Raw genomic sequence first — 25,856 nt, forward strand, 5'->3', positions numbered from 1 at the left:
GATTCAGAAATAGACTGCAAGGAAAGGAGTGTGTAGACCGCCACTGAGTAGAAATAAAGGATACCACACACTAAATTTAGATATGAACCCTTTTAAAAACCACTAAAGATGTTTGTAAAATGACACACAGCTCCCTTTGCTGTAAGTGACAGCAGCAAACTACTAGTCTTCCTAGAAAGCACAGGTTGACTTCCAAGCCTGCAGGATGCTCCACACAAAAGAGTCTGTTAGCAGACTTGCCTATCAGCAGAGGAATGAGCAAATGATCCATTACAAAATGGAAGAAATGTATTTGGAAAACACAAACTAATTTTGATTCTGAACACCTCATTACAAAAGCAATAAAAAACCCATGTATTTTCTTCTTTTTCCCTTTGTGCAGTATTAAGGCTTCAAAGTTAATGAAGGCCCAGTGGGAAACAGGAAATCATGTAGCAGGTATCTAAGGACAACACTTGGCAACAGCAAAAGGAGCTCCTCCTCTTGAAAAACAACACTGCACTGTTTTGCAGCTTGTTCTCTGAGACCCGTTATTCTCATTTTATCCTAGTTCTAGGGAAGATGTTTACTATCTAGCCAGGCACACTACAACATAGTGTTACACAATGCTGATTTTCACTGTCCTAGTGTATACACTACTGTGTGTGGAGGGTTTTTTTCTACTTCTGGGAAGACTGACACAGCCTTCTCCTATCAAAGGGTGTTATCATCCTCCTACTGGAAGGCAGAATTTGCTCCTGGTTTTACAAAAGGTCTAAGAGTAGCCTGACAGGATTACTACTGAAGATCATGCAAAGCGCTGTTAAGGAACTACTCCAAGGAAAAAAAAACAACAACAACAACAACAACAACAAAAAAACACCAAAAAAAAAAAAACAACCGCCACACAAACCAACCAGGTCAGCAGTCAAAAATCCATTCTCACGATATTAGGCTGATCTGTAGTAGAGCTTTATGAGAAGACGACTAGTAAGGGGAAAAGAAGGAATATTTGTGTTTTCAGCTTTCTTTTTAGTTATGGACTAAAGTAATCCCTCCATTTTTCTTCTTTTTTTCCTATTCTTTTTTTCTTGAGGTTAATATATATCAGAAAGTAGTACATAAAAGGTTCACTTTCAGGGGGAGGGAAGGCCAGTGGTTTACATGTCAGGCCAAATTCAGATCCCATTACTCACATTAGCAAGCAGTTACACAAAAGACCCCAGTTACTTCAGTGGGGTTAATCACAGAGTAAGGTTCCACTCAAACTGAAGGAGTACCAAAATTTGCCTGTAAATTACATATAGTTAATATTTTAGAAATCCTAGATAATATGTATAGACATACACCATCTCCACCAAAGGTGAGTTGTAAGAGTCAAAGTTTATTGCATTTTTGCATAAAAATGTCTATTCTGTTTCCTAAGAACCTTAAATTTACCAGCCACTGCAATAGTGTATGAAGAGTTTGAGAATATAATCTTCATGCAGTTAGGAGATAATAATCTAAAAAACTAAATATTTCCTTGCATTACTAGGAACGAGATATGTGAATGAAGTCATTGTAAAATGACAGAGAATCTTACTTGGCTTAACAGTTTTGAAACTCCTTTGGCATGTTCAAAATCTGGTCTTCCAAGCACAGCTGGCTCCTTACTCATCTGTCCTCTTCCTTTCTTGTACTCAGCCTTAAAAAAATGAATGTGAATCACTATTACATTCCTCTTGATAAAACAAAAGCAAACAATTTAAGCATTAAAGCTAGCCTCATAGCCTCAAAAAAGTCTCATTTAGTGATCTGCACTGACACTACTTTCAGAGCTGTTCTAATCAGCTCTGAAAAAAAAAAACTGCTTCTCAGGCCTCAGACCCTTAACAATGTAATATTTATTTATTGTAAAACACAATGTACAGCATTCACAATATTCAACTTCAACCAAATGCATAACTTAAGCCTGAGAAATACTGTTCTCCCAAATCAAGGCAGAATGAGTTACAGTGGCTCAGCATTTCTTACCACAGGGTTTGCAGTTTACACAAGATTTGTAGCAGCTGAAACCAGTCTTGAAACAAAACTAGGCTGAGGGGCAGCTTTTTTGAAATCTAAGGTCAAATTCCACTCTCAGTTTTACCACTGCAGTCATGCTGGATGTCAGTGAGGTTGCACTGGTGTAGCAGAGCGGAATTAGTCCCACAGGGCTGGTGTTACATGATCTTTCCAGCTGAACTGCTTCCCATGCAAATTTTTTTTCCACAATGCATGAGAAAACAGCACAGATGAATCAACAATAGGTGCTTTGCAGTATCACAAACTAAATTACCCACTGCTTAAAATAGGCTCAGGCCCTGTGAATCAGCAAGGACACGTCATGACAACAGACTGAGGGGGAGGGGGAAAAAAAGGCCCAAAGCCACTCCAACTTAAAGGAGGCTTGAACAGCAATTAGTAAATTTGGGTGTTGAATGTAATACTTAGAAGTCTTCAGAAAATCCTGAATATTCAAAAAGTGAATCTCAGGTCTCTTAAATCTGTCTCTCAGTAGGTGCCACATGAAGCGACTAGGATTTACTTAAAATCTTGGCTCAGGGCTTTTATTGTTTTATTTGTTCTATTGTTTTATGTATTATACAATTTTTGAGTTGTCTACAATAAAATATTAAACTGCATCACACATTGCTGCTTCTCCAACTGCTCCTTAACCTATCTATTTGCAGATGTCATGATGGGAGGAAAAGAATTTGAAGAGGGGAGTCTGGGAAGGAGAGCACCCATGCAAGAGGCGGTGCTCTCAGGAGGACAGCAGGGAATTGCATGTCCCTGTCTCTGCTGGCCAAGATGGGAGGAGGAAGGGGAGTCCTGGGATGTGAGCTTCCCTTGTACTGAGGTGAAAAAGGCCCGGTGTGTCTTCTGAAGTGCAGTACAGCATATGAGCATATGACTTATTTTGAGAATGGTTATCATGAATAAAGCTGAAACAAAACCAATTTTTGTAAGCTTAACATTGTCTTTACATCAATGACCAATAACTGCAAAGGTCCTACTGCCAACATTAAAATAGAAGAAACCCATACCTATGTAACATACCAGGAAGGTTGGAGGGTTTTTTTCCTGTTGGGTTTGGGGTTTTTTTTAAGCAAACCTCTCTGACAGATTTGGGATTGCAGGTTTTCTGCTTATGACATTAGAGAATTTCAGTAGCATTCTAATTCATTCATTCTAAATCATTAGTATTCTAACTAATTCATCTGAATGAAATTGAAATAAATAAAATAATGTCAAAAAATACAAATAAAGTAATAGGAGAACATACATCACTTATTATCTTAGTTATCTCCGTTGCTATCTTTATGTCTGGCCTATTGAGCACTTCAGTGTATCTATGAGTATCTTGTACATCCTTCTTGTAGGACACCTGTCAAACAAGAAACAGCTTTGTTTTTTGGTTTTTTTTTTAAAAAAAAGCCAACATTTTCAGTTTATAAATAATCTTTGAATGACCTATCAACTCAACCATCAAATTCAATAGAATTCTGTCTAATTTATTCCAACACAGTCTTCCTTGACAGGGATTATTTAGTAAGACCCACACACAGGTTAACAGGATAAGGAAGAAATTCAGAAGCATAAAATACAATATGAAAATGAAAAATGGTTTTGCTTAGGAACGTAGAAGAAAATGAAAGCACTGCAAAGACCCAAATATTAGGGTTTATCATTACCTTTCAGATTTCCATGAGTACAGCATTTTTTTCACGATATACCCTTTTTTAATATAAACTGTCCCTGCTATGATACTGAGTACCACAGCCTAGCAGGTTGCAGCTACACTGAACAGAAACTGTAACTCTACCAGGCTGTATGTCTTTCTCACAAATAGGCAGCCGGGTAGCTGGTATGTAATTCAATGACACAACTCCACCCGGGTATCCCCCCCCCTCCGCGCAGCTCCACTTATCTGTTCCTTTACACAATCATGGGAACAAGAAGGCTGAGTGTTCCAGCATGTGAAGTACAAGACAGGATCTTTCTGTTTGTGCAGAAGCCACTATATAATGAATGGGCTCTGAAAACATTGGCCAGAAGGCTAAACCACAGGTAGGAGAGTCCAAACATTCTCCATCTAGCAAAGCAATCACAGGAACAGCATAGACCTCAGGGACGTTACAGAGCTCCGAGACCACAAGTTATCCTTCTTCCCCCTCTCTGCAGGTTTTTTCCTCTCCATTGCTGTAGCACGTGTGCCAATCTAAGCCAATTTTCAAGAGCTGTCTAACTGAATTATTCTGAATGATTAAGAAAATCATCCAAGATATTCAAAAATGTCTAAGAAATGGAAGTTTCAGGTAGAAGTTAGTAAATATAAAGTCTACATGAAATAGAAAAACATCAGAAGAATTCCTGCTTTACTGGACAGTCTTTCAGTTTTCTTGTGTTGTTTAACAAAGTTAATCAACCTCTCAAGACTGTATTTCACCACCATTTCACCAGCTCAAAGCTTCACCTAAAATCTCCATATCTAACTCCTATTTCCATTCTAAAGTTTTATTATGGGTACATTGCAATAAACTCAAACTGCAGCACCCAACAACAAATACAGTTTGTAGAAATGTTATTGTATAAAGATAAGAAAACAAATCTTTGACAAATATTTTACAGGCACAGGAAAGTAATTTTGCATCCATATGGCTTCAGCTGAATAGACAAGCTAAATAGGCTTCAGTGCTGGCCACTTGCCCACAAATAGATCTTACAATTTTTAATCTAGAATGAGTGACACACAAGTTTAATCACCAATAATATAAATAAATAAATAAATAAATAGGTTGGGTGAATACAGCCCAAAGTATCACCTACCAAGAAAATAGAAACTGTTTCTAACAGCTTGTTAAAAACCACTGGAAGTTTTGTTTTGGTTAGGTTTAGATATCCTCTATTTCTTAAGAAACTAGATGTAGAGACAAGCATTTGCAATTCAGGGCTTTACATGAATTTAGTTAATTATATGCTGTTCATCCTAATGACCACATGAGGTGAGGTGAAAACCACAAAGGCAGCAGAAACAAGTTTCTGAATAGCACCCTATCATCCATGTAAATTGCAAATTAAAGGCCAGCATATGTGCTCAAAATAGAAATTAGGAATGGAGTGAATTTAACAACAGAGAATCAAGAATAGTGGTGATAAAGTTGAGGAAATGTGGTCACTTATTGCTCCCAAATGACATGACCATATAGTAGATGAAAGAATGGTTTGTGGTTAAATTCAGCGGGAAAGTGGGGGGGAATAAGACAGTGACAGTCCTTTATATTTCACCATTTTCAATTATATTAGATGCAAGGCCAATTGCTATAGCTTTCCCTGAGTGAATTATTATTCTTCCTGCACCTAAACCAGTATACCTATTACTTATGTCTGAGGGAAAGTCATCTAGCATTTTACAAATGTCTGCAATATATATTTGCTCGATTCTGCAGCTTGTCATACTCCGGTGAGAATAAAAATGTTATGCAGCAGAACAGTAGTTTGTCAGAGGTAGGCCAAAGAAGGAAAAAATATGTTTCCCATTTCCTGAATAACCTCAATCCCTGGATGCTGACCCTTTCCCATTGGGACAGTGTGCTGGCCTCTAGTACACAGCTGCTATTCTGTTCTATCTAGTGATTTTTTTTTTTTTTAATAGTGCTATGTTAGAACAGTAAAACCAGAGCTATTCCAGGAGAGCAGCGGAACAGATGCAGACAGAGCAAAGCAACCAGTTTGGTGTGTGAACCCACAGGCACCGAGAAGATGGAAAGTGGAGAAGCTTACAAGAGGAGAGAAGAGAAAAATGAAGACTGGTAAAGCAACAAATGAAAGGAAACAGCAGAAGCACCCAGGGAAGGGGACATCTTTTTTCCTGACTTGACTCGGCCCCTTATAAGAGGCTCAAACCCTGACTGGAACCTCCAGACATTACACAATGCCCTTACTCAATCTTCACATCAAAGGATTTCTCAGACTATACCAAAAAGCATCACCAAAGGTTCAAGAATTACTCCTTTTTATGAGGACCACAGTTCTATGAAACATCTGCACAAACTGGCCTTTGGATAGATAAAAAGTAACAGAGATACTGACAACTTAAGAGCAGAAGTGAAAGACCCAAATGGAGAGCTGCAACAGATCAGTGAGGAATATGAGCGAGAAAAGAAGCTGGGACAAAAAGGGGAAAAAAAATTGTACAAGTTGCAAATAGCAAATTACAAATACTAACTAATTTAAAGTGGTTTTTTACCCCAATTTGAAATCACAATAAAAAGTGGTTACATTGTTGAATATTTTTTAAAAGCAACGATAATCCAAACAAAAACAATTTTCCTTCTTTAATCTCAAATGTGATTACATACTCTAAATTGCCAGTAGCTTTTGCAAGGCATGGAAAATATTCACTGCTTGCTCAGCATTAGTAGACTCACTGTAATAGGGCCAAACCTCCAGCTCTTATTAAAAGGTCTACTGAGGATAACCATGACAGTACTCCAGCTGAGGGTCCTGAAGATGCTTCACCTTTTGTGATGGCGCCAGTGCATTGGAATGGGCTACAATATTGCAAAGTAAGGAGATTTCTAACAAGGCTGCAAAATATCTCAAGTTGTCAGTCAACAAATGGAAACTTCTGCTACATGCTGACCAAGCACACCTAGGCTTAAAGGACTCACACCTTTCCTGTAGTCTTTTGTCTTCTCCCCTATTCCAAAACTTTCCCAAGTTATAGGTAATAAATAATTAAAATATGGACAAGCAGCTATGAACACATTTTGCCCGCTTGAGAGGCACACACAAGTCAGCAAGGAGCTAGGAATACGTATCTGCCAGAAAATTTGTCTCTTGCTGTTTGTCCTTGCTTAGTATTTTCTAAGAGCTGCAAGTCCACTAGCTAATGGCCTGTCAGCTGTGCCTCTGCCCCCTTTTTTCTCATCTGCACTTTGGGGTCCATCAACACTAAGAAAATGACTAGCTGGTGACAATCGTAATTGGCAACAGCTTTTCTGATCCCCACTCAAATGGTGTTGAAAACTGTTTCCCAGCTCATGTAGAAGAGACAAACATATTTCTGGCCCATTACAGATTGATGCAGTCATCCTTTCCAGTAATGGGCTTGAAAATTGATTGGTCCCAATTACATCAGGAGTAAACACATCATTTTCAGCACCAGTTGGAAGTGGTCCAGGGGGACCTGCTGTTGACAACCACTGTCAGCAGAAAGTTAGTTAGTGAAAGGTGATTTTTCTAATGCAGATGCTGAACAGAGAACCAGGAGGAACTTGATTTTAACATGATCTGCATCAAAACAAACATCGACATTTTGGTATATTCTTGATGATGTTTAAGAACATCAAGTTTAAGATCTTCTGATTTGATCTTATCAGAAACAATGCAATTTTTTTGAGATTGGACTGTGAGTGCACAGTATCTTGAACATAAAAAAAAACCCCTTACTCCTAAAACAACATATACCTCCTAAATATTCTAATTCAGATGGTCAGGGAAAAGCTATAAATTACCACAACAGATATCATATGGACTGCAAAGAGTATACATATACAACAAAAGTTTTCCCAACTGTCAACTAATACGTTTAAAGCGACACTATTTTATACACAGGCGTAAGAGAAAAGATACCAGGGTTCCAACCTCAGATCTGCAAACTGCCTTTTAAATGTCTACAGATGGGTCTATTGCAGTTTTCTTACTTGTAAAATCAGAACATCACTTCCTTATTCCAGACAATGTAATGCTGTTAAGATAATAATTTTAACCAAGCAGAAGATATAAATCACGGTACAAATGCTTAATATTGCTTTGCTATTCATAATGCCCAGTGATGGACAAGGTCATGGAACAGACAAAACTGTGATCCACAGCTTTGGTACCTCCATCAAATGCTATGTGCAGCTTCCACCCAGGCACAATGTCACAAGTGTTTTCTTTGCTTTAGAAACTTAATTGTCATGTCTCTTCTCTGTTTAATTATTTCCTTCCATCCATCTGATCCTAAGCTACACATAAGTTGAACCACTATTTTGTGACCTGACCATTTTATAATTTTCATCCCAAGCTTGGAAACTTCCAGGAGAGCTAAATAACATCAGCCAAGCATGGGCATAAAGTAGGCTGATGGTCGCTACATCATTTTCTTCAAATGCCTTTGTGTGCTAAAGTCACACGTTTAATACTCACTTCACAAAACTGAAACACAATTTATAAAGAAAAGTACTCTGGTTTGGATAAACATGCACTCTTTCAAAAATTATGTAGTATTTAAATTATTTTTCAAGTAAATTCCCTGTCATTAAAAAAGTCACATTTGCTCTTTTGAGAGCAATTTTCCTTAGTCTAAGCATGAAGAGAAAAATATTTTTCTTATACATGATCACATTGTTCAGGAGATTTTACAGTATTTCCCTATTATGCAGCTTCAGCCCACGCTCATACAGTGTGCTAATGATATTCAAAGTGGTGTGAAGGCCTACAGCACATGACAGTTTCAAAATGTCAGCACAAATGTATTGTAAGTTGAATACAGTCTTAATTTTTAAAGGAAATTGCACATTTCACAGAGTTGAGTATAAATGTCAGCCTTATTTTAAGGCTGAGTAAATAGTCTTAAACATATCCTAATCCTATTAGATGCAAACCCTGCTTGTAAAGGTTGAATTGAGCTGGCAGAGTATTGTAGGTAAACAGGCATTCTGCTCCCATAGGTATACTGTACTGAGCAGTGGATAAAAGAGCTTTGTCCATCTATTCTCCCAGTAGTTTCCCTCCTTTTTCCACACACATTCAAAGCTGTGATTCTAAAATAGACAGAAGTAGTTCAGAAAGACAAATGCTTCACATTTGGGATGCTTGCTATTCCATGCTCTGAATCAAAGATGAAAACTCATGCGACTCTTAATTAAACCTGTACTTACCAAACAAGAAATCCACAGCTATTCACCCTGATGCCCAAACAATTACCCACAGGAGCCATGTAACTCCGCTGACGTATCTTGCTCCTTTATGTGTATTAGAGTTATATCCCCATTGCACTGCATCTCCACATCAGCAACCAGAAAGAATCTCTTCTTAAACAGAAGAAACTATCTGCTTAGAGTTGCATGCTGGATATGGAGGGTTTGTTTGATTTTTTGAAGTTTGCTTAGGCTGAAAGTTATTGCCTTCATTTTTTTCATTATTTTTAACATGCTGTTAAAAGTTCTCATTTATCAAAACATCCTGGCCTCCTATGTTTGCCTTCATTTCCTTTTTTTTTTTTCTTGCTTTAAGGGTGAAAGAAGGTGAAACAACTGAATTTCATTTACTCTCACATCTGTACCCTGCTCTCCTTAATTCCGTTAGCAGGTGATGTACAGCTGTAGACAGGGAACAGGTTTTCCACTAGCATACTAATCCTCAGACCATGATGAATTTGATTCAAAAACTCATCTCATGTTCCTCCTGGTCCCACCACCTTCTCTGAGAGGGATTCCCATCTCTCTTCCCAACATTACTTCCTTCCCTAGTAGTTCACCATTGCTCCAACTGCTTATGGGAAGAGAAGTTCATGTGCCCAGCTCCTACACTCTGTCAATCTGACATCTTGATGCTTCCAACAGCAGAGATGGCCAGAGTTTGACAGGAAGAGGGAATTCTGTAATGAAGGCAGGTTGCAGATTACTGCTGGGAGTTCCAATGCAGGTATTTCCCAGCAGAAGGAAAAGTTATTCTTCAAACATAATGCTTCCCTGAAGTTTTCCAGCAGCCTTTTAATCAGCGGCCAGCTGTCAAGATTCTGCACACACGGACATACATCTAACATTGACATTCAGCATTCAGCCTACGTAACCTAAGATTGTTTGTTACACTGTCAGCAGGGAAGGTAGGGTACAATAGGGTAAATTTAAGCCAATTCAAAATGAACACCCAAGCTTCATTTTCTGCATTGTTAGCAGCAAACAAATACCCCGTTTACCTGAGAAACAAGAGTTATAAAGTCACACACCTACCTGACTTGACTTGCTTACCTAAGAAGAATGGAAAAGGATGATAACCTTAAAGGTATTTATATTTCAGCTGCTCTTATTGGTTTTGTGCACCCCTGAAAATGACCTCACTACTTTTAGCAATCTTCTCCTAAAATGTATTTTCCTCATAAGTAAGCTTTTACAAAACCTAAGACATTTTTCTTCAAAGTAATGTCTGTATAATTCAAGACACTAATCTTGGTAGCATTTCTACCCCTAGCAATGGTGCATTGGGCTAGTATAAGACAGCTCAACCATGAAATCAAACCTGACTTGAAACTAATAAAAAGTGTAAATACTATTAGGAGGCTTTTTAGATTATGAAAACCAAAAGAACCTCAAGAAGTTAACAAGCAGCTGTAAAAACAAAACACACCCAAAAAAGCCACCAACCTCTAAAAATATTGCTAATTATTCTATTTGTAAATTATTTCAACAAAGCTACAAGAACAAACACTTTGGTCAGTGGTAACAACTAGTGCCAGGCATCAAATTCAACTCTATGGTTCAGATTCTGTAAATTAACTCATAAATCGTTCTTTGGAACTCGTTTGATACGTACTCATGAGATGGGAACAAAGCTATTCATGTACATAAAACTGTGCAAGAGCAGGGCAGAAATAGCCCCCTTCTCTCCTCTAAAGAGAACACTTGAAGAACTACCTAAACATCGACAGTGTAAGACACTGAAACCATGCTGGTGTTTACGTAAACAAAGAGCATTATACACTTTTAAAGTACAAGTAGGTATACATGAATTCAGAGAACCTGTCTTTATTTCAAACCGAGAGCACTTAATAACTTTTACTACTAATAAACAATAACAAACACTTTCTAATGCAGTTTAGAATAAAAGTCACATACCATTACTGATAGCATATTTCAAATATACATCATGTCCCAAAATACTTCCAAGCAAATAATGTAAAAAAATACCAACAAATGAAATATGAAAACAGTCTATGCCCAGTTAATTTCAGTTAGCTATAATAGGCATATCTAGCCAAAACAAATGAATATAACGAAACAGATGAAATCATTTCAGATGGGGGAGTACTTACATCACTCTGGTGTTTACTGACTTCCATAGCATGCTTAATATCTGGAGGCTCCTTCATATGTGCATAATCTGAAGTTCCTTTCTCAGCATCACGTTTTCGTTTATAGAGAACCTGAAAAGAGCAACATTACACTTCTGTGACCTCAGCAGAGCAGGTATAATAATATGAGCTGGATTAAACCTAGCGTCGTAGTGCATCTGCATCCAGGAAGAGATATAATAAATAATTAAGCTCCTTAATGGAACAAGAACCCTGAAACAAGAGCAGCTTCTACACAAACCAGCGACATATGAGGCAGCCAGCAGAGAGATTTCTCTGCGTCTGGTATTGCAGCAGAGGTATGAGTAGACGGGTGGAAGAAAGACAAATATACAGAAACAGAAAATTAACCTTAACAAGGTGAGAAGACAACCCAGAGACAAGCATAAGGGAAAGCTTTTTTTTTTTTTTTGCTCAGCTAAGTAAATATTTCTTCAGGAGGTGGTGTTCGGGGGTTTTTTTTGCCTGTATTTGCAAAAAAAGAAAAAAAATATTTTGTGCATTCCTTGTAAATAAAAGGTTTTACATTAAATACCTATAGCCCAAACAACTATTTCTTCCCCTGTTTGAAATTACTAGCACAATACACATTTTCACTAGCCCCCAGGTTTACAAAGAAAGATAATATTTACATTCAATTTTCATCATAGTAAAGGAAAATAGAATTGGATTGGGAGTTGATAAACAAATTTATTTTTATAATAGAAACTGAGCTCAATGTTGGGCATTCATCCAGCTTTCCCTATACTTACATATACACACCCTCACATACTGAATCCACCTGAAAAGCTGATCTTGCACTTATCTTTGTCAGAAGCTTTTAGGCTTACATTAAGAAAATTCACCAGGTTTTGATGCCTGAAGAAGCAGCAAGCATCAAGTAAATTCATTTTCTAATAGCTTTCAGGAGCAAGCATTAAAATAATCCCCAAGAAAACAGCAAATACTAAATAAGATTGAAAGCTGACCAGGAGGAGAAGGATTTGAAACTAAAACCCTTGATAGTAATAAAAGAATTATGCGAAAGTTTTGACATGGGAACTCTTGACTACGGTGACTCGGACTCTTAGGACAGGATACTAGAACTGTGAGAAAATGTTGTGTCTGTTTGTGTTTAAGGCAGCAAGATTGCATCTGAGTCACAGATCTGGGTGCCAAGGCAATATATTAATATCTGCCCTGACTCTCAGATTACAAAATGATATACAGGCTAAGAGCTTAAGACAAAAAGGGGTTGGGTTGGGGGGTTTTTGCACTGCTCCTGTATGACTGAAATTATTATGTTTGGAAAGTCAAAATGTGCCATCTTCTTATACAGTGTAAATCCAACATGATCACACCTCTGGGAAAACAAGCACAAATGAAAAGAAAAAAATGTCTAACACCTTCCTATACTGATCACATCTGGTAACTGGTAAAGCAAATAATCTTTACCAGTACTAAAGCATGACTAACAAATCACCCCCTGCAAAAGTGTAATTACTATATAATCATACTGCACAAAAGCTCTTTTGCTAATTCTCCTGTTTCATATTGCCACTTTTAAGATGTTCCCCACTTAATAGTATTCTGAAAAGCAGATCCATACAGTTACTTCCCAAATCTACTAATTTACAGATAGTTTAGTACATTGCCACTTTCCTGGTTCAACACCTATATTTTCCTGTTGGGAAATGGGTTATGTAGCCAATACATCAAAACACAAAACCACATCAACTCTCAACATGAGAAAACTAACAGAAATTACAACTTAGGAGTCTGCTATCTTGGGGAAAGATGGCTGTTTCTTTAGCAAGTCAAATATTCCTGCATTAAGCTATTTGACAACTGTGTTCTTCCTATCTTCGCACATTATTCTTATTCACTGATTTAAGCCTATGATTGCTTCAGGGTTACTAAGAGGAGTTCAATAGCTGCCTAGCTTTGTTTTGGACAATTTAGTACAGAACTATTCCCAGATCTGCAAATCAGTCCCAAGGAAGCATGAAGAAATATTTATCAGGATTATTTCATCAATGTTCTTAAAACCATTATTTTACATATTAGCATGTGTACCCTTTTTTCTTATTTCATGTTAATTTTCAAATTTTAGTTGTTTTTTTTTTTTTATCAAATCTACATATGAAACTATTCTACAGAGAGATCAAGTCAGTGATGTAACCTCTGCTCTCTGGTTGGCACCTTTTATTAACTCCAGAAATGCAAGGGAATCATTTAAGTAGGTATGAATTCAGATTGAACTAATTTGTAAGTACTCATTTTTTATTTTTCTTACCTCTCTTGTACACCAGTGTGTCATAGGAAACTGCATTAAGGAAGGCTTTGTGCTCTTTCAACTCAGCTCTGACTGACCTTCTGTTTTGGAATACTTTAAATATTATTAAATTTTTATTTTTATATTTCCCTTTATTGTCAGTAAGCTGCACTCCAAACTTAAAATCCACAATGTAGGATTTTGTAGGAGGAAATATGCAAGAATACAGAACATGCCATTTTAATCTTCAGACTGGAATTAAATTATCTGATGTATTTGTGTAAAACTAGAGAAGTCCAGGAGACTAATACTTCCTATCATAAAAAAGAGGAAATCTTGAACATCAGGTTTGATTCCATTAAAAAAAAAAAAGATTTAGATAAGAGTCTGATAATGTGTACTATGATCATAAATGATGCAGTAAACCACAAAAACAGATTTATAAAAGTAAAAAAAAAAGAAAGTAAAAAGAAGATTCTTCCCATAAGTAAGAAAAACTCTGAAACTTTCTCCAGAAGTTGAAAATATTGCTTAAAGATTCACTTGGCTCATCATCTTTAAAAACAAACAAAAAACACTGTTGAGCATTGACATACAGTTACTATTTGAGATATTGCCCTGTGCAAAGGATAAAATTAAACTGCCTTCAGTTTGCTTTAGATTATTCCTTTCAGATAAGAAGAAAAACAGTGCAATCTCTTCTTATGGCAGAAATAAAGTGATGAAAAGCATGCTTTTTTCAACATTGCTTCCCCCTCAAGCAATTTTAAATACCTTTATCATTGTTTGTGACAACTTATTAAAAAAAATGTTCTGTGTAAGGGAGAACTCAGTATACTGGTCTTCAAACAAGAAAAAGACTTGGCACAAAGCTTGCAATGACCAGAAATTTTCCTTCGGAAATATTTTTCACAGGAAAATTGCAATTTTTCAGAAAATGTTCATTTCCTATGAGGAAAATCAAAATGAGGGCTCCTCACCTAGACTGCTCTCAGCAGCTTTATTTTCTCATTGCAAAGAACAGGGAAATCAGCGAGAGCTTTGTTGGCTGGCAAGGGGGGTGAAGTTACACACGGGGATAGGGACTTCTACTCTCTTTAGCTTACACTGGGGACAGCTATGACAAAAAAAGAGAGTGAGGAAAATCTGGTTGCTCACCCTCAAGAAAGCTATTTATAAGGCGACAGTCAGATTCTCTGCACAGTTGAAAAAATAAAATTGATAAAAGTGGCCCAAGTATGGCAGGCTATGAAACTTCTTTCTCATTCTCCTGAAGAATTTTTTTCCTCATAAACACTGTCATGATTTTTTGTCAAAATATCAGATGGATTTCCCTTTCTATGGGTCTTTCACATCTTTGTGTAAATTCTGTATAAAACACAAAAGAGAAAATGTGGCCTTTATGCAAAAGCCAGCAGAGGTGGTCTTGGTTTAGTCTTTCCTGTGTATCTTAAGAGGGAGTTGAGCATGAATCAGTACAGGCAATAAGGTGAGAAATAGGAGAACCACAGCTGCCAGGGTGCTGTACTCTCCATTATGGGGAGATACTTTCATTGTATGGCTGGAACCCTGCAGAACAATGTCCTGGCTCTGCGAAAGCCCATGACAACTGCCATATCAGATAGATGGTGCCATGACAGCCTCTTGGGTCTGGAGAGGGTAGTGAAGGGCAGCTGTAGGTGGGGAATAATTTCTTGTGAGAAAACGGAAATTTCCCCTAGTTCCTTCAACTTCCTAAATCACAAATGTGATCTGAAATGGTGTATATAATTAATAAATTGTTAGATGTAGGTAGGTTGAAAATTGAGCTGCTGGGCAGCAGCTCCATTTCAGGATCAAACATCAGGTCATGGGAGAGACCATTTGCCAAGGACACACATGTGTAAGGAGATCACTCAGCTGTGCCAGCAGGCAGTAGCAGGGAAAGTCAGTGGCTCTCTTTCTTCCACGCCATGGTCCCGTAGTCCCAAAATACCTGCTTGGCAGATGAGGTTACAGATCCTGCCAAGAACATGGCACCATAGAGTGAGAAAGCACCTGCTTGAGCTGGTTGCAAAAGCATTCCAGCCCAGCCTTGCATCCAAGAAACATGGAAAGGAAGTCAAAGGTGTAAATTTTTTCTCATGTGGATGGGGAGAACACATACTTGTATTTTCCACCTCTCAGGAAATCAGCACCTATGTTAAACCAACTGACTATAACTGAGAAACAGACTGCAGTTCTGTGCTTGCAATAGCCTTTTTTGAGGAGAGTTGGCACAATGGCCAGACAGTGCTGTTCTCCCTCCTTCCCATGCCATACCCTTGGTCTCCTTTGCTGAAGTGATGACCTGTAAATTCACAATCACTGCTAGAGAGATGCTTCAGAAATCCTCTCTGTCATATCCTGACCCAGTTGAATCTGAAATCCTTGTATTAGCTACTTAGGTACCACAGTGATAGGCACAATATGGATTAGATTTGAATACTGTAGAGATTTTCCACTAGAAAATCCCCTAGGATCTATCTCAAAGTAGCATTAAATTCAGGTCCACTGCAACAGCAACCAGAAGTTGGAAAAATGTGTCAGCATATCTTTAAGTTTTATGGCAGATTATGATTTATAATGCATCTATTCCTAAGGGAATGGTATGAATTTTAGAGGAAAAGTTTCTGCTTAAATATAATTCATCCTATATGCATATTTGTTTCTCTATGACTGTTGGATGACTGAAGAAAACCTTCCAAAAAAATCAAATTAAAATGTCAGTCTGTTCCTTAAAGGGGTCTTTCTGCTCAATCAAATGGTTTCATTTTTAGTCTCAGTTATTTATCTTTTCTGCCACATCACCAATGTTAATTAACTTAATTTGCGTAAACTAATGTAGAATGTACTCATTTGGAATGAATCCAGGAGATCTGTGGCAAACTAGTTAACTAATGTTTTATAAATCAAGGTAATAGTTTAAAAATGTTATACAAGTTTAATTCCCAATTCATTTCTAATGTAATTCTTCTAATCACTCAATTCACAATTAAATGTCACATTAACGTTATTTCAGCTACTGCACTGCTTTGAGTGTATATATGTTCCGTTTCAAACTATGAAAACTACAATATATTTTATGTTATTATATTTGCTTAATGTACCCTTGATTAACACATTGTTTGAAATCAAAACATTTCTTCACAAGCTGTCCTGAGATTTCAGTGCTTTCTTTTGTTATGAATATTTTCCTTTGTTTGAAAAAAAACACACTGCATTAGAATAATGCATATTGAGATACAATCAATAATATGGATTTAGGAGTGTGTTCACTTCACAGACTGGCCATATTAAACTATACATAGTTAATAACTTTAAGAAAGGACAAAGGCAAAACATGACGAATGTGGAAATGCTTGGTGGACAGAAAGCCATGACCGTCTATGAGCTGTAATTCTCAGGAGTTACAGTGAAAATCTGTAACTTCATTCATATTACACATGCTTAACACTCACAATTCCACTGAGATCAATGGAAGTGAAGGGTCACCTGCCTGCAAAAAGGGTATTATATTTTTAAGCCCCTGGAGGCAACTGAACTGGAATTTGCTATTTTACTGCTTGTTTGCATGTTTTCCACTATGTTTAATATACTTGATTTCATACTTTTAACTGTATAAATCTTGTTGAGTGGTACTATGTAGATAATCAGAAATATATTTACTGCTACCAGTAAAGTGCCTTTAAAAGTCATTATTTTATTGTTTTTCCTTTCAGCATCAAACATTTTATAAAGCTTATACAACATCCAAATTGAAATGGCTGTGATAAGATTCATCTATTCTATGAATGCAGTGCCATGTCACTGAATCCACTAATTCCTTATTGTATTAATGGATTTCTAATGGATTTCATTGGATTAATGAGTGAATTGGCAGTTTTTAAATTCATATTTAACAAACATAATGAGTAACATTGTCAACATTTTACAAGTGAGTGATTCTTTAAGTTAAGGAATTATAGTGATAAACTCTGGATGATAAACTCACCCAAATAAATCAAGCAGGCAATCAAGTATCTGTTCAAACTTTTGTCAAATTGGTCATATTCGGTCACACTATTCATCTAAAAATAATTTTTGCAATTCTAAAATTTTACCTTGCTCTGAAGTTGTGTTAATTCTTTTGCAAACACACTGTCAATTGTGGCTGGCATCTGCTGATAAAGAGAGTTGGAAAGGTCTTTCTTAGCAGCTCCTTTATACTTCACCTAGGAGAGAAGACAAAGGTGACATATAATGCAAAAATTAAGAAACAGTAGCAGGCTACTTATTTTTATTAAATAAAATGGCAGAGACCATTAGAACTGGAAAAATCTAATGCTGTCATGAACTTTCAAGCAAAACCAGATCTTTAACAACTTTGAAATACTTTAGGTGGATGTGTCTAATTCATGAAACAAAGCTAAGTGTCTCCTAATTAAATTCAATAATTTTGGGGGAAGTATAAAATAAGGAAAGCAAGGCAGTTATATTTCTATCCTTTTTTAAATAATTTCATTGCCCAAGTTTTTCACAATGGGAGCAATGAGAGGCCAACAATAAATATTTTACCAATTAATAACAACAGGAATAAAATATAACTGAAAAGGATAGGAACATTGAAGCTCCCATGTATGCCATCATTTCTACTTAATCTTTTCATATTACAGACTCATTTTTAAATTACTTTTATTTACCCTGTGCTTTTTCCAGTGTTCATTACTAGCAATTCCTCACAAAAGGGTTTTATGAGACAGGTCAAAATAACAGTTGAAAATCTGTGAGGCTTTGCTTCAGATCTAAGTTTTACAAATTCATAAAACAATAATGTCAAGTATTGCTGTGAAAGTAATCATAAATAGCAAAGATATCTTAAATTATACTGTCTAATGTCATTAATTTACTGTGCAATATACAGGGGTTCATTAGAGAGTAGTTCCCCATATCTATCATATATATCCCAATAATTTGCTGTAACTTTTGTTGCTGTTTCCCAAAACAGAGAGCTCTTTTTCACTGCAGTAGACACGCAGTTAAGAAATTCAGTGTTCAAGTTTTGCAAAAACAAGTTATGGGACACTAGAGGTCAGTAATTTACAAGATAAACATTCATCACATTACTGGCTTCAGGTAATGCTGCAATAAGCAAAGCGTACCCAACAGTGTAATAACATAAAACACACAGGTTTTAACTTCTGAAATATCTTTTTACCTCTAAATCTTTGACTAATAATTAGCAGCTTTTCTTTGGAATCAGACAGATGGATTTGATAAATTCTCTCTGTCTCGTGCTCTTGTAGACTACAGTAGTCTGTCTCTTAGAAAATATAATTTAATCACATTCATGTCCCATGGGACATGCCATGCTTTCTCAGAAAATATGAAGATAAATATAACAAAAATATTCATCAGATGTATTTATATTGAACGTAGCAAACCCATATAACAGCAGCAGATTGTAGAACGCATATAAATTTCACAACTCCAGACAGGGAGTCTTCCAAGGGTCATAGTGACAGAAAAATCCCTCAAAACCAGAAGTTTCTTAACAAAAGCAACTCTGCCGGGTAAAACTCCTGCTGCTATTCTCATCCATGGAAAATAATCAGAGACACAGTCCTATGACACCTTGTAGCTGGGACATGAAGAGCTGACAGCAAACTCTGCTCCGGCATTTTGGAAGCTGCCGTTCTATGTCACTACCGTTATGCCTGTGTCGACACAAAGCCTACTCTGACATGGGTATGCAGGTGCTCAGGAGACCCACAGATGGCACTGACCTGATGCCTGCCCCAGTGCCCTTGCTGAAGGAGGACAGGGATGATAATATCGCAATAGTTTCCTTGTCTCCTTCTTCTTGACATCAAGCTGTGAATTCCCCACAGCGGGAAACTACACACAGGTATAATTTACAAACCTCATCACTGCAGATTAAGTAACAAGAAAACATTTTGCTATTCCTCAGTTTATTCATCCATAAAATGGGATAGCTAGGACTGCCTCAGAACCATTAATAAAATATCTTGGAATCTCAAAATAAAAGTGTTGCATAATTCCAAATTATTGTTACATGTACATTATACACTAATTACAGCCATTTAAGTCATTTCTGCTTTAAACAGAATTGTTATTTGAAATAAACCATCCTTTCCCTGCTAAAACCTACCATATTCAATTGGCAGTTTTCAGGAAGGATAGGAAGCAAGAGAATTCTTCCATCTTTTAGGTCTTACCTCAGAAATAAAAGCACCAAGACTTTTCACATGCTTTAGTTGTGGGGTGTCAGGTACAAATGTGCACTTGCCTTTAGATTTTTTAAACTCTTCTTTATAGTGTATCTACAAAAAGAATAAAAAATAAGTTTAATTTTCTTTTAAAAAAGCATAAAAATAAACAATTGGGTGTTATTATTATTCCTAATAGTAAATAATACCAATAATACCAATAGATACTATGGGGGGTGGCTTGCAAATACTTCAGATCAGATCAAATTAAGCCATAAAGGGAAACACCGAATTCTCTCACACACTACCAGGACTAGGAAAAAGTCACAGAACTCTTTATTATTAAAGATGAAAAATATATGATTTTTCTCTACATCTCCAGCACACTTTTACCACTATTGTAGTTGATCTAGTATCTCTAAAGAAAGGAGAATAAAATAATTGATCTCCTTGATCTCAAAGATAAAATTGTTAAACTAACTTCTAACACAGGCCTAGCAAGCACAGAATCTGTATAACATAATCAAATGCCCATTTATGAATCCAAGAGTTACATGAATAAATTCAGAAGGTCAATGTCAAATCATTGCCTGAAAAGCACCCCAACAGTCATGACATGCAAGTAATAACAGAGTTTCTTTAAGAGCAAAGAAATTTTAGATTGAGACATTTTTTAAATCCTGTGTATGCACAAAGGAAACCACTTTTGAAGAAAAAAAATCAAGACATATTTTGAAAAAAAAAAAACAAAACAAGTATTTTTTTTAACTACCAACATTTTACTTACCATGAGGCAAACAATACAGACAGATATAATAATCACGATTGTTGATGAAGTCAGAGTTAGTTTGTATTAATGAGTGTTAGAAGGATAAAATCTATGGAGATGGGGAATGTATAGGGCCCTTGCGTGAACATGGTGAATCGTGATGAGATGGACTAATTAAGTTTTAAAGATGGACACTTTATACTGACAGCCTTAAATATTTTTAGTGACATTTCTTTCTTTGTACATAGAATAGTTAAGTTCAATGCAAATTGAATTATTTAGTATTAAGCTTTCATGGTTATTTTCTGCTACCATTTCTCTAACCTCATTTTCACATTTTGCACAAGAGCAGCTTGCATTTATGCACTCTAGACTTGCTGACAAGTACTGACAGAAGCAATATGATCTGCATCTGAGCATTACAGAAATATGGAGTCTTAATTTCCTCTTTCTCTGAATTCTTAATGGATATCACAAGTTCTAGTCTACACTACTCTACAGGGCCTTGGAAAATTCATGAGAAGAATGGCAGCTTACACAGAAGCAGCTCCTGTACTTTCTGATGCAAACTTCTTGTCCATCACAAAATGGATTAGATAATGCCAAATTCACCTCATTGTGGTTATTAATGAGCTCATTCATGTTCGGACTACTGAAGGAATCTACATGTCATTACCAAATCATACTTTCTGCCTATGTGGATTACAGTTTATTCTAAATAAAAACTGTTTGGTGAACAATGGGTGTAAAATTATGGTGTATCATCTTTTTACTCAGGGCCCCACAGATCCACCGATTCATGTAAATTGTGTGTGACACTGTACTCCTAGGTAATCACAGAGTAATACCAAAAAAATATTAGTTTTATGATAAACATGAGCAGGCACTTAATGTTCAGCCTGCACACATGCATGCATGTACTTGCAAGTATGTGTATGTATGTGCTTATAAACAGCTTAAAAAAAGCTTCATAGAATTATGTTCATTCACAGTGATACAGCTGAGAAGGGGCATGGGAAAACGACACAGCTGACTGTCTACTCATTACGTTTGATGGCATTCCCAGTAGCAATTCCTGTAAAGCTGAGACTCTGGTAGAGAAGATGCAGAATCTTGCTGCTCACCACTTAGATGAATCACCCACAGATATCAGAGAGCTGACTGTAATTACATCCATTTTAATTACAGAGCAATAATTACATTCAAAAATCAAACATTAAAGCTTCCTAAGGTATCTCCTAATTGGGAGGGGGAGGGATGACATGACATGACTAGAAGAAACAAACCAAGCTAGTCTGCTGTAGAAGTCATGCTTTCAAAATAGTGCAAGGTGTCCCTGCCCATGGCAGGGGGGTTGGAACTAGATGATCTTTAAGGTCCCTTCCAACCCTAACCATTCTATGATTCTATGACTAAAGCCACCTCATTACTTCTTTATTATTCATATTTATTATAGTAACCCATAACGGCCACAAAATGCACACAGGCTCAAACAAGCAATTTATAGAGGACACGTAACAAAATGTGTGGTCAAATTGTGATCCAACACACTCCTTTCTGCTACAGAAGTGTCTGCATCGTTTGGAATCAGAAAGATGGAAGATTAAATGGGACAAGTATAATTAATTCATTATATCTGCACTTAAAAAGCGTATTTATTTTGAGTGATGTAAGCAAGAGGCTTAAGAGGTTTGTTATGACTGAACATAACCAATAGCTGGAAGGAAGAGGCTGAAAAGCCAATATTCCTCTTCAAAGTTTGGGGTTATAAATTCAGATGTCTAAAATACTGAATAGAAAATTTTTCCTGTGAGTGACTTACCCTTCACCACAAAATACACTGTTTTGGTTAAGTAGATCTTGTAAGCCTTGTGAAAAAAACAAATAATAGGAAAAATTTGCAAATGACAGCCTGCAGCCACCACTGCTCTTTTGATATACTTTTGAAGCCCAACAGCTCATTAAAGGCCCAATTTTAATAGCTCTCCCCTGATCCCTTTCTTTTCCCTGACTCATCATAAAACTACTCTGACCAGCAACACAGCTATCCCATAGAAGCAGATAGACATTCCTAGACAAGCACCAAAACAGTATGCTTCAAACTGCATTTTTTCTTAAGGGATGTTATATGGCAAGATCAACTTTATAAAACAAGGGCATCCAACCTTTAGGCTGAAGTTTTCTGTCTCATCAAGAAAATTCATCTCATCCATGGTCTGTTCCATCAGCCTTTGTCACAGAGGAAACACAGGAGGAGACCGTGGGCTAAAGGAAAGGCTCCAATGGTGACAGCTGAATCCAAGCAACCACCTTTCCTTTGTATGCAGGGACACATATTAATGTAACTGTAGTATCAATACACTTGAAAAAAACTGGTTTTGCTGTCTTAACATCTATGATGTAACCATGTTGACAGTCATCATCCCAAGATCCATTATAGAACTGTTATCTCTCAAAGATCCATTTAAGTTTAGAAAAGCCACAAAAAGGTCTGAACCTCCTTATCTAGCTCTTATGCTAGATTAAAAGGGAACTTTTTTCTATTAAGAATTCTATTTCCAAGCCTACATTTCTTAATTTGTAATCTCTCATAGACTAAGAGCAGTGTCAGACCACAGATCCATCTAATACAAAATCCTTTCTCTCTGGCCACAGAAGCCTAGAGAAAAGCATGAGAACAGGGCAAGCATACTAGTCTCCAGCAATTTAGGACCTCAAAGTCCTCTTGAGATAGTGGCTATGACTAGTAAGGGCAAGCCCAGAGGAACAGTTCCACCCCGAATTAGGTGGTCTCAAGCCTATTGGTTGGAAAGGCACTCTGCTTCTGCTCTTGACTCTAGGTCCCTTTGGCCCTTGCTTTATTACAAAGTGACATGCTGAAACAAAGTAGGACTCTGTACAAGGACAGTTAAAAGGCAAGTAGCCTTACTTTTTGCTGTATGGCAAAAGAAGTACTGGTACTACACATTACCAACGTTCAACAGAATCTTCAGAAGGCAGAGTTTTCGTAGATAGGTGATTATGATAGTTTGGCCAATGATCATTTTACTCATATAATATTTTGTCTCCCAGCTTATAATAGTATTCACAACATCCCACTACACAACCAAAACAAAGAAGAGATAAAAACATACCAAAATAAACGTAATACAAGTAAATGGACAAGTTCAATTTCAATATGGAAGAGAAAAGGCCTGGAAAGGAAGGTAATTCATATAAATTGAACACACATGACTAGTTTTGAAACATCCGTGGAATCAAATTGCATAATGGCGGGAGATCAAATGGAATGGCTTTAGGGAGAAACAATTCAGGGGGTATCAGAGCCACAGAACAAACATCTGCCAGCCTCAAATGAAAACAGGGATTTCCTCAAGAACCGGAGCACATAAACACTTCACAAGTTTCCCTACATTAGGCATACACTAAGGGTTGCCATCGTAACACTTTTTTAAAGCCATACCGTCGAATTAAAGTCACCCTGCAAAGAACGAAGGGCAAGCATAATGCAACCTCAGTATCTCAGTCATGAGCCCTCCTGGTGCTGCATTCTGATGGAGAAGCTGTGCTGACAGCTCCTCCAGCAGAAAAGGACTATCACCTGGTCTCGTGGTCAGCAAGGACACAGGCTGCTGTGTCCCAAGGTCATCTCAGGGCCAAACTGCAAGCCCCGTAAAACCATTGTACACGTAAAATGTACAGATGTACACCGACGATACATCCACACAAGCAGCAGTTTGTGCAAAGATTCATGCTAAAAAGGTTAAAGAATATATAAAAAGTTCTGAACGTTAATGAGTCAAAAATCAAAGGGAAGAATGCCAACTCCTTGCAGTTTATTGGCCTCTGCAATGAAATGTGCAGGGTGAGGAACTTACCCCCCAGCAAAAAATGACTTCAGTGGTCATACGAAATTACAACAATAGCAAAAAATTCTGGGGAAAAAAATTCACCCCTATATATATGCATATTCCATTCAAGCTAACAGCTACTGATTTCAGTAGAGGCTGAATAAGGCCCCAAAATTGGATGCTATTTTTAAACAGAGTTTCTTCTTTGAAATTAAATCTGTCTGAACCATTATATATTACTACTGCTTTGAAAGCATTAATGCACTTTTGCATTATGTTTTACATACCTCAAGAAAAATCTAATGCTAGCACTTGCAAGCTAAATACATCACAAGTTTTCAGCAAAAGCCCACATCCCTGAACCACTATAGGATTCAAAAACCTGTCTTAACTTACACACTTTAGCTCCCAAGTCCCTGCAGAAAATCAGAGAAAATACAGCCACTCCATTTATCAGTTAACCAGCAGGCACAGCTAACATTATTCTTAATGGGTACACAACACAGTAACCATTCCTCTTCAATGAAAGAAAATATTTCTTCAGCATTTTTCAGAGTTTTTGCCTTTAAGAACAACCACCATGTTTAGAAACAAGTTGCATGGAAACAATAAATGTATTTTGGGTCAGATAAGTGCTCCAGATCCATTTTCATTTTGGCCTTTACATAAAATGACAGGCACTTATTGTACCATATGCCATTCTTTTTCCAAAGAAAGCACAGTAAAAATATGAACAATCTCTACTGCTTCCTAAAGTAGCTTGAGCTTACAAGGGAGCCATCTTGGTAGCTTCTTGTTGGGATCTATCCAATTTTCAGCACTCTTTCTGTGAAAAGTAAAGCATTGCCAGACAATGTATGGACAAAGAAACTTTGACCTTGCCAAGTTACACTTTCAAGCCAACACTGTAACACCTACACATCCCAGATGTTGAATTTTCTGAGTTACCTATTCTTTTCTGATACATGACCCCTAATAATTCATACCTTAAGTATAGATTCTGTATGTTCTATTCTCATAAAATCAACATACTAATTCACCTCAAACAATAACATCCTGAATCTAAAAAAAACCTAAAAATCAGATTACAACACAGCAACAGCCAGAAATCATTTTTCGGTTTCTTTAGAAGAGAGAACAGTTGTTAAAGCAAGTTACTCTCTCCACAGTAATGTCTCCTCTGCTGCAAACCACCATCCTTGCAGCAGAAATATCACTCAACCCCTCTTCACACGAAAGGACAAAGTTACTCTTCAGACACACTTTCCCACAGGGACATAGAAATACACAAGGTCAGTCTGATGCTATTCATTGAAACAATTGGAACTACTCCAATTTAAAATGTCTTGGATCCAATCTGTGATGTTTATATAAAGTCTATATCTGATCGACAGCTTTATAAGTCTAAAATAATAGTTAAGAATTTGCTAGCTAAACAATTTTTTAAGATATTCAAAATTCACCTGTTTTATTCTCCCTCCTTACAGCTGTGTATACTTAGACCCAGTTCTGTTCTAATCAACCTTCATAAAATTAGGCTATAACCAGAAAATGTTCTGCCTTTTCCTGATGAATTCAGCCAAGCTGTTCTCATGGGAGACACCGTCCATCTAAGACTCAATTTTTAGAA

At 36.9% G+C, this 25,856-nt stretch overlaps 1 protein-coding gene across 1 annotated transcript in view; it reads right to left on the reverse strand.

Annotated features, from left to right (window-relative positions):
• NEBL (nebulette) overlaps positions 1-25,856 on the reverse strand; it is a gene marked incomplete at its 3' end in the record, with an annotated part of 43,613 nt that overhangs the window by 17,343 nt on the left and 414 nt on the right. The window contains exons 3-7 of the mRNA XM_010156366.1: positions 19,616-19,720; positions 17,501-17,611; positions 11,087-11,197; positions 3,290-3,391; positions 1,565-1,666 (exon numbers count right to left, since the gene is read on the reverse strand). Of these exons, the coding sequence (XP_010154668.1) occupies positions 1,565-1,666; positions 3,290-3,391; positions 11,087-11,197; positions 17,501-17,611; positions 19,616-19,720 (531 nt within the window). The remainder of the gene's footprint in view (positions 1-1,564; positions 1,667-3,289; positions 3,392-11,086; positions 11,198-17,500; positions 17,612-19,615; positions 19,721-25,856) is intronic.

Source organism: Eurypyga helias, unplaced genomic scaffold, assembly GCF_000690775.1.
Source record: "Eurypyga helias isolate BGI_N326 unplaced genomic scaffold, ASM69077v1 scaffold39027, whole genome shotgun sequence".
Classification (NCBI taxonomy): domain Eukaryota; kingdom Metazoa; phylum Chordata; class Aves; order Eurypygiformes; family Eurypygidae; genus Eurypyga; species Eurypyga helias.